This window comes from Carettochelys insculpta, chromosome 7 (assembly GCF_033958435.1).
Source record: "Carettochelys insculpta isolate YL-2023 chromosome 7, ASM3395843v1, whole genome shotgun sequence".
Lineage (NCBI taxonomy): Eukaryota > Metazoa > Chordata > Testudines > Carettochelyidae > Carettochelys > Carettochelys insculpta.
Window position 1 is genome coordinate 16055568 of NC_134143.1, and position 17964 is coordinate 16073531.

Sequence of the window (17964 nt, forward strand, 5' to 3'; positions counted from 1 at the left end):
TTTGTCTGTAAAATGGGGGAGGCGGGGAAAGGTCTGTCATAAAAAGTGTGTTTTTCCCGAACTTATTTTCTTCTTCTGTCAGTAGAATGGCTACCCATTAGGGTTTGACTTATTTGAAGCTGATAACACAATTAATTGTGCGTGTGGAAATGTTGGTGTCATTTGCTAAAACTGTTTCTTTTTACACATGGGAGGGGTGACTATCAGACCTGTAGCATTTTTCTTAAGTCCTTAGTGGAAAACATACCTTATTTACCCTAGTGCAATGGTCTGGAACATTGGAACAGAAGAAAGAGCTAGAAATTCCAGAGTATAACTATGCAGCAAATGGTAACCTCTTCCTGCGAAACATTCATAGAATCATAGAACACTAGGACTGGATGGGACCTCGAGAGGCGATCGAGTCCAGCCCCCTACCCCAATGGCAGGACCAAGTACTATCTAAACCATCCCTGATAGATGTCTGTCTAACCCGCTCTTAAATATCTCCAGCGATGGAGATTCCACAACCTCCCTTGGCAATTTATTCCACTATTTGACCGCCCTGACAGTTAGGAACTTTTTCCTAATGTCCAACCTAAACCTCCCTTGCTGCAGTTTAAGCCCGTTGCCTCTTGTTCTATCTTCAGAGGCCAAGAAGAACAAGTTTTCTCCTTCCTCCTTATGACTGCCTTTTACATACCTGAAAACCGCTATCACGTCTCCCCTCAATCTTCTCTTTTCCAAACTAAACAAGCCCAATCCTCTCAACTTTTTTTCGTAGGTCACATTCTCTAGACCTTTAATCATTCTTGTTGCTCTTTTCTGGACGCTCTCTAGTTTCTCCACATCTTTTTTGAAGTGCAGTGCCCAGAACTGGACGCAATACTCCAGCTGAGGCCTAACCAGCACAGAGTAGATCGGAAGAATGACTTCTCATGTCTTGTTCACAACACACCTGTTAATACATCCCAGAATCATGTTTGGTTTTTTTGCAACAGCATCACACTGTTGACTCATATTTAGCTTGTGGTCCACTATAATCCCTAGATCCGTTTCTGCTGTAGTCATTCCTAGACAGTCTCTCCCCATTCTGTATGTGTGAAACTGATTGTTCCTTCCTAAGTGGAGCACTTTGCATTTGTCCTTATTAAACTTCATCCTGTTTACCTCAGACCATTTCTCCAATTTATCCAGATCATTTTGAATTATGACCCTATCCTCCAAAGTAGTCGCAACCCCTCCCAACTTGGTATCATCTGCAAACTTAATACGTGTACTTTCTATGCCAATATCTAAACCATTGATGAAGACATTGAACAGAACCGGTCCTAACACAGACCCCTGCGGAATCCCACTTTTTATACTTTTCAAGCAGGATTGAGAACCATTAAGAACTACTCTCTGGGTATGGTTATCCAGTCAGTTATGCACCCACCTTATAGTAACCTCATCTAAATTGTATTTGCCTAGTTTTTTGATAAGAATATAATGAGAGACCATATCAAATGATTTACTAAAGTCTAGGTAGACCCCATCTACTGCTTCTCCCCTATCCACAAGGCTTGTCCTATCAAAGAAAGCTATCAGATTAGTATGACAAGATTTATTCTTTACAAACCCATGCTGGCTGTTTCCAATCACCTTGCCACCTTCCAAGTGCTTGCAGATGATTTCTTTAATTACCTGCTCCATTATCTTTCCTGGCACTGAGGTTAAGCTGACTGGCCTGTAGTCTCCTGGGTTATTCTTATGTCCCCTTTTATAGATGGGCACTATATTTGCCCTTTTCCAGTCTTCTGGAATCTTTCCTGTCTCCCATGATTTTCCAAAGATGATAGCTAATGGCTCCGATACCTCCTTTATCAGCTCCTTGAGCATTCTAGGGTGCATTTCATCAGGCCCTGATGACTTGCAGACATCTAATTTTCCTAAGTGATTTTTAACTTGTTCTTTTTTTATTTAAACTTCTAACCCTACCCCTTTCCCACTAGCATTCACTATGTTGGGCACTCTTTCATCAGACTTCTCAGTGACGACCGAAACAAAGAAGTCATTGAGCATCTCTCCCATTTCCAAGTTCCCTGTTACTGTTTCTCCCGCCTCACCAAGCAGTGTCCCTACCCTGTCCCTGGTCTTCCTCTTGTTTCTAATACATTTATAAAAAGCCTTCTTGTTTCCCTTTATGCCTGTAGCTAGTTTGAGCTCATTTCGTGCCTTAGCCCTTCTAATCTTGCTCCTGCATTCTTGTGTTGTTTGCCTATATTCATCCTTTGTAATTTTTCCTTGTTTCCATTTTTTATACAATTCCTTTTTTATTTTGAGATCATGCAAGATCTCCTGGTTAAGCCAAGGCAGTCTTTTGCCATATTTTCTATCTTTCCTACACGGCGGGATAGCTTGCTTTTGGGCCCTTAATAATGTCCCTTTGAAAAAACTGCCAACTCTCCTCAGCTGTTTTTCCCCTCAGCTTTGCTTCCCATGGGACCTTACCTACCAGTTGTCTGAGTTTACCAAAATCTGCCCTCCTGAAATCCATTATCTCTATTTTGCTGTTTTCTGTTCTACCCTTCCTTAGGATTGTGAACTCTATGATTTCGTGATCACTTTCACCCAAGCTGCCTTCCACCTTCAAGTTCTCTACCAATTCCTCCCTATTTGTTAAAATCAAATCTAAAACAGCTTCCCCCTGGTAGCTTTTTCAACCTTTTGGAATAAAAAATTGTCTCCAATACAATCCAAGAACTTACTGGATAGTCTGTGCCCTGCTGTATTAGTTTCCCAACATATGTCTGGATAGTTGAAGTCCCCCATCACCACCAAATCTGGGGCCCTGCTTGACTTTGTTAGTTGTTTGAAAAAAGTCTCATTCACCTCTTCCACCTGGCTAGGTGGCCTGTAGTAGATGCCTATCAGGACATCACCCTTGTTTTTTACCCCTCTTAGTCTAACCCAGAGACTCTCAACACATCCATCTCCTACGTCCATCTCCACCTCAGTCCAAGTGTATACGTTTTTAATATATAAGGCAACACCTCCCCCCTTTCTTCCCTGTCTATCCTTCCTAAGCAGGCTGTACCCTTCAGTACCAACATTCCAATCATGTGTATTATCCCACCAAGTTTCTGTGATGCCAACTATGTCATATTTATTTACTAGCACTTCCAGTTCTTTACTAGCACTTCCAGTTCTTATTACCCTTACTTCTCGCATTTGTATACAGGCATCTAAGATATTGATTTGATCTTGCCTCCCTGTTTTGCCCTGACCGTCTTTTTACTCTGACATTGTTGCCCATGCTGCCTCCCATTTCTGACCCATCACCCAAGTTTCCGTGTTCTCCACTTACCTGTGGGCTTGGCTCACCTGCCCCCGTCGAACCTAGTTTAAAGCCCTCCTCACTAGGTTAGCCAGTCTGTGTCCAAATACGGTCTTTCCCCTCCTCAAAAGGTAAACACCATCCCTGCCCAGCAGTCCTTCCTGGAATAGCATCCCGTGGTCAAGGAAGCCAAAGCCTTCCTGGCGACACCATCTTCGAAGCCAGGCATTCACCTCTAGGATGCACCTGTCTCTGCCTCGGCCCCTACCACTGACAGGCAGGATTGAGGAGAATACCACCTGCGCCCCAAACTCCTTCACCCATGCCCCCAGAGCCCTGAAGTCACTCTTGACCTGCTCAGCATCATACCTCACAGTATCATTAGTGCCAACATGGATGAGAAGCATGGGATAGTAGTCAGAGGGCCTAATGATCCTCAACAACGCCTCCGTAACGTCTCGGATATGGGCCCCAGGCAGGCAGCACACCTCCCGAGATGAAATGTCGGGGCGACAGATGGGTGCCTCCGTCCCCCTCAGAAGAGAGTCTCCGACCACCACTACTCTATGTTCCCTCCTCGCAGTGGTGGCAGCTGACTTCCCAGCCTTGGGGGTACGAGGCTTCTCCTCTGCTGTACGGGGCAATTCTTTGTCTCTTGTATCAAGTACAGCATAACGGTTTCCCAGCACCACAGTTCTGAGCAGGGGTGGAATACTGCCTGCTGCCAGAAGTAACAAGCTGCCAGTGTCCACCCTGATCTATCTCCTCCTCCACCAGTGGTTTATCAGCTGTCCTGTGTACTGGGACAGTTACCTCAGCTGTCTCCATACGAATACTATCCAGGAACTGCTCATGGAATCGGATACTCCTCAACCTGGCCACCTCCTCCTGTAGCTCCTCCACCTGTCGCCTGAGAGATTCCACCAGCAGGCACCTTTCACACTGGATGGTCCCCCCAGCCTGGATATCAGTGAGTGGGAATTGCAAGCTACAGTCCCTGCAAAGCCACACCAGGATCTGGGTAGAGGCATCCATGGTTAGGCAGTCTGTCTGGCTACAGGCACAGGTGGAGGAGACAGCAGAAGTGCTGGCACAGGTGTTGCGGGTCTTCCTAACCATCGTAGGCCTCCCTCTGTCAAACTCCGTCTTAAACTCCCCTATCTGCAGCTCTCTGTCCGTGTATTGGGACAAACAATCCAAAATACAAAACTTTCATGGGAAGCAATTTCCATAAAATTCTGTTGCAGGAGAACTGAAATGGAATGTTTTAGCTTGCAGGCAGCTGGCCTGGACAGTTCTTGTTAATTTCATTTTTTTTTTCAATGCAGGCAGAAAATGAATATGACCAACAGCTACCAGATAAAATGCCAAGTGCCCGGCTCTTCAGTTCCCTTGGCCCCAATCCCAGTGACACCTCTCTGTCTGCCTGACTGGAGTATTCTTGTCAATTTTACTTTCTCTTGAAGACAAAATTGACAAGAACCTTCTGTGCAGGCCGTTTGGGACCTATTTTAATTTTTTTTTCCAATGAAAAATTAAAAATTTTCAGAGAAATATGAAATTTTTGCTAAAGAAAAGTCCATGTTGGTGAAACTCCATTTTCCATTGGCAGATCATTCAGCTGTCAAATTCCTAACCAGTTCTCTATGCCAAAGACTCAAGCCTCCATCCAGCTGATGTTAAAACCAGTAGAAAGTCTTCCCTTCACTTCAGAAGTAACTGGATCCAGGACGACAAACAGTGTGTGACATTGGTCATGTCACTGAATCACTTTGTGCCTTAGGCTATGTCTACCCTATGAGCTAGGGTTGTGATTCTCCTGACTGTGTAAATATATTTGTGTTAATCTCTTCTAGCTAGCATGAGTGTCTATTGTATCAATAGCACAGGCATCAGCACGGGAGCCAAGGCTGATCCGTACCTAGTGCAAACCTGCCTGCCTGGTGCATATGTACTCTGTGCTGCTCAGCAGTACCTGCCCTAAATCGAATTGTCAGAGACCAGCGCATTGTCAAAATAACACAGTTGTTTCTTGCTTCTTTACTTTATCAGTTGGATTCCCCATGTGGGGGAAGAAAGGTGATGTCTGCAATTCCTCATTATAACTTTTCAAAAGTTTCAGTGGGGTTGTAGGGATCAGAAATAACTGTGGGCTTTAAAATGGCAAGAAAACCTCATACAGCACACTAAGTCCTGAACTATTTGTGTACAGCATGTGTAAGTTAGTTGATTGTACTTTAATGTCTGCGGTAGCAGTGTCAAGCGATTAAAAATATCATGATTAATTGCAAGGTTAAAAATGAATCATGATTAATTGCACTGTTAATAATAAAATACCATTTATTTTAAATACTTTGGATGTTTTCTATATTTTTGAACATATTGATTTCAGTTACAATACAAAATACAAAGTGTTTATACACAATATAATGCTCACCTTATATTTTTATTACAGATATTTCAACTGTAAAAAACAAAAACAGTGTATTTTTCAATTCATCTCACACAACTACTATAGTGCAGTCTCTTTATCATGGCAGTTGAGCTTACAAATACAGAATTAAGTATAATAAAGTATGCCATTCAAAAATAAAACAATGTAGAACTTTAGAGCTTAAAAGTCCACTCAGTCCTACTTCTTGTTTCTCTGAGTGCTTGGCTGAACAAGTTTGGATACAATTTGCAGGAGATACTGCTTCCTGCTGCTTCTTTACAATGTCACCTGAAAGTTAGAACATGAGTTCACATGTTACAGGTGTTTCTGGCATTGCAAGATCTTTACATACCAGATGCGCTAAATATTCATGTAGTCTAAGAGGGGTGGCCGTGTTAGTCTGGAGTGTCACAAATAACAAGCAGTTCTGTGGCACATTAGACACACAAATTTATTAGGTCTTGTACTTTTCTGGGTAAAACTTCCCCATCTGATGAAGTGGGTTTTACCCATGAAAATTCCTGACCTAATAAATTTGTTAGTCTCTAAGGTGCCATAGTATTACTTGCTGTTTGTAAAGATTCATGTCCCACTTCATACTTCAGGAACAACCCCAGAGGACATGTATCTGTGCTGCTGATGGGTTTTGGCTGATAACAATCCAAAGCAGACTGATCTATGTTCATTTTCATCATCTGAGTGAGATTTCACTAGCAGAAGGTTGATTTTCTTTTCTGGTGGTTTGGGTTCTGTAGTTTCCACATCAAAGGGTTGCTCTTTTAACACATTCCACATGTCTTACCTCTTAGATTTTGGATGGTACTTCAGATTCTTAAGCTTTGGCTCAAGTGCTGTAGCTGTCTTCAGAAAGCTCGCTTTGATACCTTCTTTTCATTTTGTCAAATCTGCTGTAAAAGCTTTCTTAAAACAAACAGTGCTGGGTCATCATCATGGCTGCTGTAACATGAGCTATAGTGCAGAAGGTGTGTAAAACAGAGCAGGAAACAATCAACTCACCCTCAGGGAGTTCCATCACAAATTTAATTAATGCTTTTTTTTTTTCAAGATCATCATCAGTATGAAAGCATGTCCTCTGGTATACTGGCTGAAGCATAAATGGGCATACAAATGTTTAGCGTACTTGGCAGTAATTATCTTGGAACACTGGCTACCAAAGTGCCGTACAAACATCTATTGTGACTTAACTGGTGATAAGGTCAATAAGAAACAGGCAGCCATATCGCTTGTCAATGTAAACAAACTTGTTTGTCTTACTGGTTGGCAGAACAAGAAGTAGGACTGAGTAGATTTGTAAGAGCTAAAGTTTTACATAGTTTTATTTTTGAGTGCAGTTATGTGACACCCCCCCGCCCCCAAAAAGAGAAAAAAAAAACACATTAAAAGCTGGATGATCCAGGATATGGATAACTGTCATGCTTAATTAACCCGTGCCTGCTTGGCAGAGCGGGGTTCGTTGTAGCTGGCTACCCAACCAGGGCCTGTGGCTGCAGGGCCAGTTGCCTGGACAGCGCTGGTGATATCCTGCACTTTTGATTATCTGGCACTAACAGTTTCCCATGGGTGCTGGATAATACACCTTCTACTGTACGTTTGTAAATTACACTTTTCTGGTAAAGAGGTTGCACTTCAGTACGTTCATGAGGTGAATTGAACAACGGTCTTTCTCTTGCTTATAAGTTTTACAGTGCACATATTTGTAATAAAAGTAATGGTATAAAGTGGGCACTTTGCACTGTGTTACAATTGAAATCAATATTGAAAATGTAGAAAAACATCCACACAAATATTTGATACATTTCAGTCGGTATTCTATTGTTTAATCATGATTAACTTATTTGAGTTAATTACATGAGTTCAGCGCAATGAATTGACAGCCTTAGTCTGTAGCAAACTAACTTTTTTTTTTTTTTTTTTACAGCCATTGCTTTGAGTCCTCTGAGGGCTTTCTCCTTATTTTGAATATTTCTTCCCATAGGTGCTGGGAAACCCAATGGCAAATGCTAATAATCCTATGAACCCAGCAGGAAACCCCATGGCTTCTGGGATGACTACCAGCAACCCTGGCATTAATTCCCCTCAGTTTGCTGGGCAGCAGCAGCAGTTTTCAGCCAAGGCAGGTTCTGCTCAACCTTATATACAGCAGGGCATGTACGGACGACCCAACTACCCTGGAAGCGGAGGCTTTGGCGGGAGGTAAGACTTGTGAGGGTGGGAAATTGGATGTAAATAATTCAGGACATTGTAGCTTTGCCCAGCAATCTAATGGATGTCTCATGGATGCCCTTTGGTTATTGAAAGGGTAGGTCTATGCAGCAGCTGGATGGTGTGATTACCAGCTTAGGTAGACAAGTTAATGTACTGAAAATAACAGTATGGCTGCAGCCTCGCCGCAATTGCTCTTGCAAGCCACCCAACCTTGGTACACACTCAGGCTACCATGAGCATGCTGCTATTTTTAGCATATTTATCTCAAGCAGGGCTAGCACACATACGTTCACCTGTAGTTTAAAAATACTCTGCTCAGAAATACTCCACTTCTTGGTGACTGAGGCCTATTTACATTGCATACTGAATTCGTTGTTTGAAAAACGAGCTACCCAAAGAGCAGGAAGTTCATCACTGTCCATGGAAATTAGGTCAATCAGTTAGTCCTAACAAACACCCAAAAGAAAGTTTTAATTTACACAGACACATGACGGAAACCATGGTCTTAGGAATGATTAACGTTCCGTAGGCCTGATATTAATGATACCACTTCCCTCAGTGTGTACAGAGAAAGGAGCTGAGATATTAATAAGGCTGTAGCTCTGCAGATCCAATAGGCAGACTCCTCACAGAAGGTTTGTATCTCTGCAGGTCTTTATAAAGCACTTCCTATGACTGAAGGACAGGGCTTTGGTCTTTAATTTTAAACCAGATATTTATTTTGGTGGGGTAAATGTAGTGCTTATGAAATGTGCCAAATTAACAGCCCAGGTTATTTATACAACACAGACATGGGCAGTAAAAATGTGAACCCAGGCAGTAAGTTTGCAAGCTTCCCACACTCCTATTTTTTTTGCCCTGAATGCACGCCTACCAGTGAAAGTGTAGCTCTGTCTCTGGGCCTAGTCAGACCTGGATTCCAAAAATGAGCACCTGGAACAGCACTATTTAGAAAGATGGGAGATTTAGGCCTTGTCTCAACTATGTGGTGGATTGACATGGTAGTCATCAATCCACTGGCCATCAGTTTATCATGTCTACTGTAGACACGATTAAATTGATCTCTCAGCTCACTCCTGTTAATGCCAGGACTCCACCAAAACAACAAGAATAGTAGCTCATCTGTAAAAAGAGCATACTGCTAATGCACTTTTTGAAAGATCCTTGAGATCTGCAAATGAAGTACAGATTGAACCTCTTCAGTCTGACACCTCGGGACCTGACCAGTGCTGAACCAGAGAATTTGCTGAACCACAGGAGGTTAATATTGTCTAGCAATATTGCCAACACTTCCATGCTTACTGGGCTCTTAGAAGACTTTTATGGGTAAATATTAGCACAAAACACTGAGAGCCAGGACGGATGGCTGTAAATAAACTTCATGGGACCACAGGAAATTTGGCCTTACCCAGGACCAGTGGACATCCAGCTAACTAAAATCAGGCTGGACCAGGGATGTTGCTGGATCAGAGAGTGCCAGACGAGAGAGTTCCCCCTGTACTCTGCATTATTTATTTATTTTGTGATTAGTAGATGAACTGGGTAGGCATAGCCAACCTCCTGCATGCAGAACTCTCAGGAACCAGCAAATAACAACCATCAGTTCCTGCCAGTCACAAATGGCCCCTGTCGGCCTCTTTCCTGAGACCTCAGTGGGGCCAGTTTTACTTTTCTACTCCTGGAAAAACTGATGCATTCCACTGTTGAGAAACATAGATGGCTTGTTGCTGTTCACCCTGCCCCTGAGCATTAGGTAATCAGATCACGCCTTCTGTTAGGATCTGTGAGTCCAGTAGCTTGGTAGAGCAAAGTATTAGATATTAGTGAGACACTCGTGATAACTGCTGACATCATGTGCTTTCTGGTGGCAGCCAATGCCAGATTAATGTAGGGGCAAAAGGTGCTGTTGCCCAAGCGTCCCCAGGCATGACGGGCCCAAAGGCTCCATAACTCCATTGTGTTTATGCAATGGAACAAAAGAAATGTGCCACGTCGTTCTTACTTCACAATGAATTTAAATGCGATTGTATTATGCAGCATGAGTAATAATAAGCATGAATAGATTTTAAAACATAAATAATGGAGCTACATTAATATTTTAATGTTTTGGACTGGGGTTGTCCTAGAGCCCCACCTCTTCTTAGAACCATGGAATCATAGGGTTGGAAGAGACTTCAGGAGGTCATCAAGTCCAACCCCCCTGTCAAATCCAGTGGCAGCTATGCCAGAGCAGCTCTTGTACCTTCATTTACATCTCTGATTCCTTCTTCTGGTCATAGTGCCGGGTTGCAATAGCAACTTTTGATGTGGTTTTGGACTGTTCCAGGTGACCCCAGATGGAGGCTCCAATCTAACCCCTAAACACAAGGTCCATTTTAATATCCCTTTCTTCCTTCCCCCGGTAGTTACCCTGGTGGTCCAAATGCTCCTGCAGGAATGGGGATCCCTCCGCACACAAGGCCGCCTGCAGATTTCACCCAGCCGGCCGCAGCTGCTGCCGCGGCTGCAGTAGCAGCTGCAGCCGCAACAGCTACAGCTACGGCTACCGCTACGGTAGCAGCCCTTCAGGAAACCCAGAACAAGGACATGAACCAGTACGGACCGGTAAGAAAGTAGCTCTCACAAACTCATATCCTGATATCTTCTGCCATTAGGGAGAAAGGAGAGTCACTGATCAGCATGTGAGGTATTCAGGTATCTGCTGTGTTATGTGTCACTGTGCACAATAGAGGGAGAGCAACAGATCTCCTGTAGGATGCATGGGTAGATGTATGTTAGTGACACACAGTGGCTAATACATCATCTTGATGAATCCCTGTTACCTGTGCTAGTGATGCATTTGTGCTCCAGAAGGGTCATCACTTAGCTAAAAACATTTGTATGCCAAGTTTTATGCCCGCTTGTAGTGCGATGCAGTATTACTTCCTCTTCCACAAACTTTAGCACACAGGTAAGTTTTCCAAAGCTTTATTTTGGGCCCTGTGCCGTGTGTCTAATTGATTAAGTTGATCAATTCAGTTTAATTTTTCTAACTACAGGTATTATCTGTGAGAACAGCAGTTGGAAGCATCCATTTATAATGGCCCGAAGTCTGACATGCAGTTATTTCCTGTAATAATGATTAATGGGTTTAAAAAAGAGTGTTTGATCTGTGGCAGCTGCTTTTCTCACTGCTTCCACTCTGTGTAGTGTTTCTAAATATAGAGGGTAAAGGTGAGGTGCAGGTGGAACCTCATCAGGCATAGATAAGCTAAGGTCTTTTGAAGTCAGTAAAGGTGTGCTGAATTACAACAGCATCAGATTACCCCATTACCTTGAGGAAGATGACTGGTCACTTGAATGGATTTTTATTTGCTCATACTAAAGGAGTTTTTCTCTTACTAAACTATTATTTTTCTCTCTTGTTGCTTTTAGAATTCCAATTGACTTGTTATTGTGCAAAAAACACAAAAAAACCAACTCATAGAAGGTTACAGAACATAAAGAGAAAATGCGACATAATCCCCCCCAGCCTCTGCTAACAAAGATGTTCAGCTCCCCACTCCCATTTAAATGCATGTCGCATTTTATTCTTTTTTTTTCTTTTCTTTTCTTTTTTTCTTCTGTTGAAGGTTTGTTCCTCTTTCCAGATGGGGCCGACTCAGGCTTACAACAGCCAGTTCATGAATCAACCTGGCCCTCGTGGCCCTGCTTCTATGCCAGGCAGCATGAACCCAGCAAACATGGGAGCGGGAATGACTCCTTCCAGCATGAGTGGGCCGCCTATGGGTATGAGTCAGCAGAGGCCCCCTGGGATAAGCCCCTTCAGCAGCCATGGGCAGAGGATGCCACAGCAAACTTACCCAGGCCCACGCCCCCAGTCTTTGCCTATACAGGGCATGAAGAGACCATACCCAGGAGAGGTGAGTGTTCTTGCTTCCTTATTCCCTTCATCTTACAAACTATACTAACTATGCTACAGCTGAAATTCACTCCAGTGCAGAAAACCTGATGCGCAAGTGTGGCAGGTATGCCTCTGTGCCAAATCTACAGTTTGCAGCCCGAGCTTTAGGTGAAACTGTACCTTCTTGTGCTTTTTAGCTTTGCGGGGTCCCCAGAGTTCAGTCCCTGGTGTGTCAGCCACGATGGCCACCATCAAGCGCGCAAAGCCCTGTTAAGTTCTTGAGCCCTGAAAATATCCCATGGAAGCCCTCATAATAGAGCTTGTACAGACTGCACAGAGATGAATTTCAAGCTGAATGCTAAAAATAAATTAGGCAGGGCAGAGCATAAGATTTATTTGGGTTTTTTATTGTTTTAAAGAATTATGGGACAGTATCTCGCACAAGCACCGAAAGCATGTGAAACTTCAAAATCCATTTCTTTCCAAACTTCTCCTCCAGCTTGGTTTTCAGAGGCACTGACACTCAAAACTGCCATTGAACTCAGCATCCCTGAAAATTCTCACATGTTGGCGTTTAGGAAATATTCTTTCGGTCTGAGATAAAGATGATAAGAGTTCTTCGCCTGCCCGTTTGCCTGTATTTATTTGTCTCTTTTATAAGATTAGCATAAAATGTGTGCCTTTCCCGAAGTATAGAAATCAAAGTCACACAGCCATTAACTTGCTGTGTGACTTCAGGCAAGTTTGATTTGAAATCAGTGAGAGACAGGCATCAAGTCTTTATCTTTAGGAACCTGTATACCTTTATAAATCTATTCCTTTTTCTATAACTTTAGATAGAATCACACTGTATGTTAAAGTGATGCTACACCATTGGCTGGTAATGCTCACAACTAGCATTTTATTGAGTGAAATAGTGGCAAAACAAGTTTACAGAAAATAATACATTGATATCCAAAATGTAACATATATGAATTCTGCTGTTCTGTTAAATTATTCATTTAAAATGACTTACCCCTGCAGGAGTTGCTTATGTAACAAAGCTTTTCTACTGTGTAAATATGATCACTCCTTTCCAGTTGAGCTAATGTGTGATTTCTTCAGGTGATTGTTTTTATCATTATATTTCACACATTTATGGAAGATTTGGAATCCCTCCTCACTGTTACGATAGCACTTTCTTTGTCGCACGTGAACACAAGAAAGTTCTCAAGAAATACGCCTTTACAGGCGTAATGATGCTGTGTAAGTTCAGCAGATGCTATTTATTTACTGATTTATGGATATATCATAGAGGGGAGATGTGTTCTAAATTAGCTTTCTCCAAAATTATTTTGTGTTTGGTTCTCAGTAATCAATATTTGTAAACAGATTTGCCATCAAAACGATAATAATCTTGACCACACTGTAAAGTTGCTGACCAATAACCATTCTCATTGGCTTCCTGTGGGATCACTGCAGGGAAAATGGGGAGGTACTTGAGTCCACTGGTTAGGGCATTGGCCTAGCATTTGAGAGGCCTGGGTTCGGAGCCAAATAAGGATTCCCACCCCCCTGCCCCCTGTGTATTCTTGTTTTTGGAAAGGTTATTTTCTTTCCCTGAAACATCAGAGAGCCCCATGGCTGGGGATGGGACAGTGGCTGGAAAGGGCTATGGCCTGACATGGTATCAAGAATCCGCCCCCCCCCCTTCCCCCCCGCAGGTGGTTGACTGGCTGGTTTTTAAACACATGCTCACAATTTAACTGATACATGAGCCAGGAAGGAAATTTTCTTGAGGTCACGTTGACAGTGATATGGAGGAGCGGGGTTAGCCTTCCTTTGCAGCGTAAAAACATAAGAATGGCCATACTGGGCCAGACCAATGGTCCATCTCACCCCATATCCTGTCTTCTGACAGTGGCCAGACCAATGGTCATCTAGCCTCGTATCCTGTCTTCTGACAGCTCCAAAATAGGGCAATTATCAAATGATCATCCCTTCCTTCACTTCCAGTGTCTGGCAGTCAGAGTCTTACGAGCACCCAGAGCATGGAATTGGCTCTCTGTCCACTTTGGCAAATAGCCATTGAGAGACCTATCTTCCATCAACTAGTCTACTTCTTTTTTGAACCCACTTAAAATTTTGACCTTCGTAATATCTCCTAGTAACAAGTTCCACAGGTGGACTATGCAATGTGTGAAGAACTGTTTCATTTTGTTTGTTTTAAACCTGCCACCAATTACATTTCATTGGGTCAGCTCCCTTGTTTGTGGGCTATGTGTAAGGGTAAATAACACTCATTCAGACTAGTCACAATTTTTATCATCCCCCCCCTGCCCCCGGCCCTTGGTCATCTCTTTGCCAAGTTGAGCTGTTGTGGTCTTTTTAATCTCTTCTCATGTGGAAGTTATCCATACCCTTAACTCTGTGTTTCATTTGGTTGGTTGGTTTTCTTGGTGTTCTCTATCCCCTTTCCATTTCAAGGACCTCGTTTTTGAGTTTGGGTGTCCAAAACTGCACTCAGTGTGCAAATTGTGGACCTCCCCTGGATTGATATAGTTGCACTGTGATATTTGCTGTTCTGTTATCCGTCCTTTTCCTAATGGTTCCCACATTCTGTTTGCTGCTCTGACTGCTGCTGCACCATGAGCAGATGTTTTTGGAAAGTTATCCACAAAGACTCCAAGCTGTTTTTTCTTGAGTGGTAATGGCTAACTTAGGTTCCATGATTTTGTAGGTATAATTGGGATTATGTTTTCCAATGTATATTACTTTATATCATGGTTTCCCAAACTGGGGGGCATGCCCCCTTGGAGGGGGTGTGAAGAAATTTTGGGGGGAGTGTGAGGAGACCCAGCCCCACATCATACCTCCCACCTGAAGAGAGATCTGGCCTTTGCTTCCAGCTCTCAGCCCCTGCCATTTTATGTGGGTGACCTGGCACAGCCACTATAAAAAGCAGGCAGCTAGCAAAGACCCACGTGGAGCTAGCTGCCTTCTGCAAATGAGAGTGTGTGTGGATGCGGGGGGCTTAGACGGGGGCGTGGGGTGCCTGGCTTTGTGGGGTGGGAAAGGGGAGGGGCTTGGGCGACCGGCCAGCTTGCAGGGCTCATGGAGCTCAGGTGGCTGGCCCCAGCAGAGCAAGGCGTGGGCAGCTGGCCCCAGCAGCATGGGGCTTGGGTGGCTCAGGCTGGTGAGGAGGTGGCTGGCTCTGGCAGCATGGAGCTCGGATGGCTCAGGATGGTGGGTGGGCTGCTGGTCCTGGCAGTATGGGGCTTGGGCTGGCAGCTCGGGTGACTGGCCTGCTGGTGAGTGGGTGGCTGGTCCCAGCAGCATGGGGCGTGGGCAGCCGGGAGGCAGGTGGACGGCTGTCCCTGGTGGCTGGTGGGCACGTGGACAGCTGGCCCCAGCAGCTGGTGGATGGGCAGCTGGCGCAGGCGGCTCTGGAGGCTGGCATGGGGCTCAGGCAGCTGGTCAGCTGGAGCTGCACTAAGCAACCACAAGGGGCCAAGAGAAATTGTTTTTGTTTAGTTTTAATTTTAAATAACATTTTTGTATCAATCTTTTGTGTTTATTTCAAATTGCCAGTTGAATATTTTGTTAAAGGGGGGTTGGATGACGGTAAAGAAGAGGTGGAGGGGGGCATGAGGGTTTTCCAAAAATCAAAAGGGGAGCATGATGCTGAAAAGCTTGGGAACCACTGCTTTACATTAATCAAGATTGAATTTCATTGGACATTTTGTTGCCCAGTCACACCAATTTGTGAGACCCCCTTTGTAACACTTTACAATCTGCTTTGGACTTAACAATCCTGAATAATTTTGTACGGCCTGCAAATGTTGCCACCTCACTATTTACTCCTTTTCCCAGGTCATCCCTGGGAGAGACTGTTATAAATCTCTCTCCGTTCTGAAGACTGACCATTTATTCCTACCCTCTGTTTCCTGTCTTTTAGCCAGTTACTGATCCATGAAAAGACCTCCTCTCTTATCCCATGACTGCTGGTTTGCTTCAGAGCCTTTGGTGAAAGACCTTACGATAAACTCTCTGGAAGTCCAAGCATGCTTTATGCACAAATCACCTTTGTCCATGTGTTTGTTGATCTCTCCTTCCCCAAAAGAACTCTAATAGCATGTGGGAGTGGGTCCTTGGAAGTTTATCCAGGCATCTCATGGTGTGTGGTATACAGGAGATCAGACTAAATAATCTGGTCATCTCTTCTGGCCTTAAACTCTATGACTCTGTTACTTAATATCCTCAGTACCCCATCTGTAAAACATGGAGTTCAGAGCCCTTTCCTGTCTCCCAGGGTGGTTGAAAACACTACACACATGCAATGGTAAGGCCCTCAAAGGACACTGTGGTTTTGGGACTTTACAACTACTTTACATAGATAGATGAAATTGCTCAGCTCCTCCAAAAATCTGCAAATGGTGGGTGCTCATCTCAGACTGAACATTCATAAGATTTGAGCATCTTTGAATGTCTTTATATCCCTTCTGCCTCAGAGGCCCAAATCCAGGCAGTACAGGTTTGACAATGTTGAGCCAGGCATTCATGTGACAGGAGGCATCAGTCTGATTTCATGTTCATTTTAATCCTTTAAGTCAAAATTCAGTTCAAAATTTATCTCTTGTTTTCTTTCATCTTTCTCGTAAAATAGCCAAATTATGGAAACCAGCAATATGGACCAAATAGCCAGTTTCCGACCCAGCCTGGACAGTATCCAACTCCCAACCCTCCAAGACCTCTTACATCTCCCAATTACCCTGGACAGAGGATGCCTACCCAGCAAAATACAGGGCAGTACCCTCCACCGACCGTCAACATGGGACAGTATTACAAGGTGAGACCTTGGTTTTCATTGCCTGTCTCATCTGGTGCCTCTGAATGCTCTTTCTTCCTTGTTAGTGGATAAAACGAGACCATGGTAATACCATAGGATTCCCCTGTGCGGTCTGATCATACACCATTAAAAGCAATGGAAGTCATGTCAATGCCTCTGTTGAGTCAGAAGAACACCCATAGTACAGAGAGCTGTGCCATATCATAATGTTGGATCACTTCAGGTAAATGGTGGGCAAGAAGTAAAAGCAAAAGCCAAACTGAGCATGCCTTTGATGTTTGACCTTTCTGGTTGTTGCAAAGCACAGTGAGGCACACAAAGCACTGTTCTTAGACCAAGTAAGAAGACTGCAGGAAAGCTGGTAGATCAGCTCTGCTTTAAGATTAGAGTAGCCAAGTCATTCTGTTGTTGGATTCTAGGGCCGTTAAGACACCCATGGTTCTAGAAATAGGGTCAGTTTGCCATTATTTGCATGGGAGTTGGGTGCTGTTTGAGATGATCGCGCCAGTGGAAAAGAATACGGATTTGTTTAGCACTGGACATCTGTCTTGCATGCAGTTGGGTCACTCATTCCCTGATGTGGGGTGTCTAGAAACACTTATTTTTCTAAAGCCATTTTTTGTTACGCTTCGGCAGTTTCTGTCCTGTGTTGTGAGGATGAACACATCAAGGGGATAGATGCTCAACTGGTGTATATCGATGTAGCTCCACTGGAATGACTGGAGCCACAATGATTTATGCCAGTGGAAGTGTGTTTTAAAGGGGACGAATTTTAATCTTGTTTTGTTTTTCTTGGGTTTTTAACATTTGTTTTGTTTTATAGCCAGAGTATTTGAAGAAAAAAAATAGTCTTTTTGTGGTCTATAAATGTATTGCATGTGTTTTGCTGAAATTTAGCTAGATGTGTTGAGAGGATGAATTTGTGAGAGGAAGTTGTCCCAGGTAAAGGGCAAGGGTCTGAGGTGCAACATACATGACGTGATGTTTGGGAGTTTCAAGACTGGGGACACTGGAGCCTTGTTCAGTTGAGAACTTTGAGGTACTCTCATCTCAGCAGAGACAGGAAAGGATATGGTCTGTCCTCTGTTGCAAGCGGTGACTGTTCAGTGACCAAAAATAAAATTCTGTCAACTAAAGATAAGGTGCTGATCAGTTTACTGTTGCATCAAGAGGTGACAAGAAGAGTTAGAATAGAAGGGCGAAAGTCTGGTGAGATTAAAGATGGAAGAGCAGACATAGAGGCAAGGAAGAATAAAAAAATGGAGAGTTCTGCAATTTCTGGTCCTCACAACTTC

The 17964-nt window shown here is 43.6% G+C and overlaps 1 protein-coding gene across 16 annotated transcripts in view; it reads left to right on the forward strand.

Annotated features, from left to right (window-relative positions):
- ZMIZ1 (zinc finger MIZ-type containing 1) overlaps positions 1-17964 on the forward strand; it is a 563555-nt gene that overhangs the window by 509607 nt on the left and 35984 nt on the right. For 14 of the 16 annotated variants that reach the window (XM_075000053.1, XM_075000048.1, XM_075000061.1 and 11 more), the window contains 4 exons: positions 7729-7946; positions 10364-10562; positions 11570-11860; positions 16487-16669. In XM_075000053.1, the coding sequence (XP_074856154.1) occupies positions 7729-7946; positions 10364-10562; positions 11570-11860; positions 16487-16669 (891 nt within the window). The remainder of the gene's footprint in view (positions 1-7728; positions 7947-10363; positions 10563-11569; positions 11861-16486; positions 16670-17964) is intronic. The other 2 variants (XM_075000059.1, XM_075000064.1) reach the window with 1 other exon arrangement.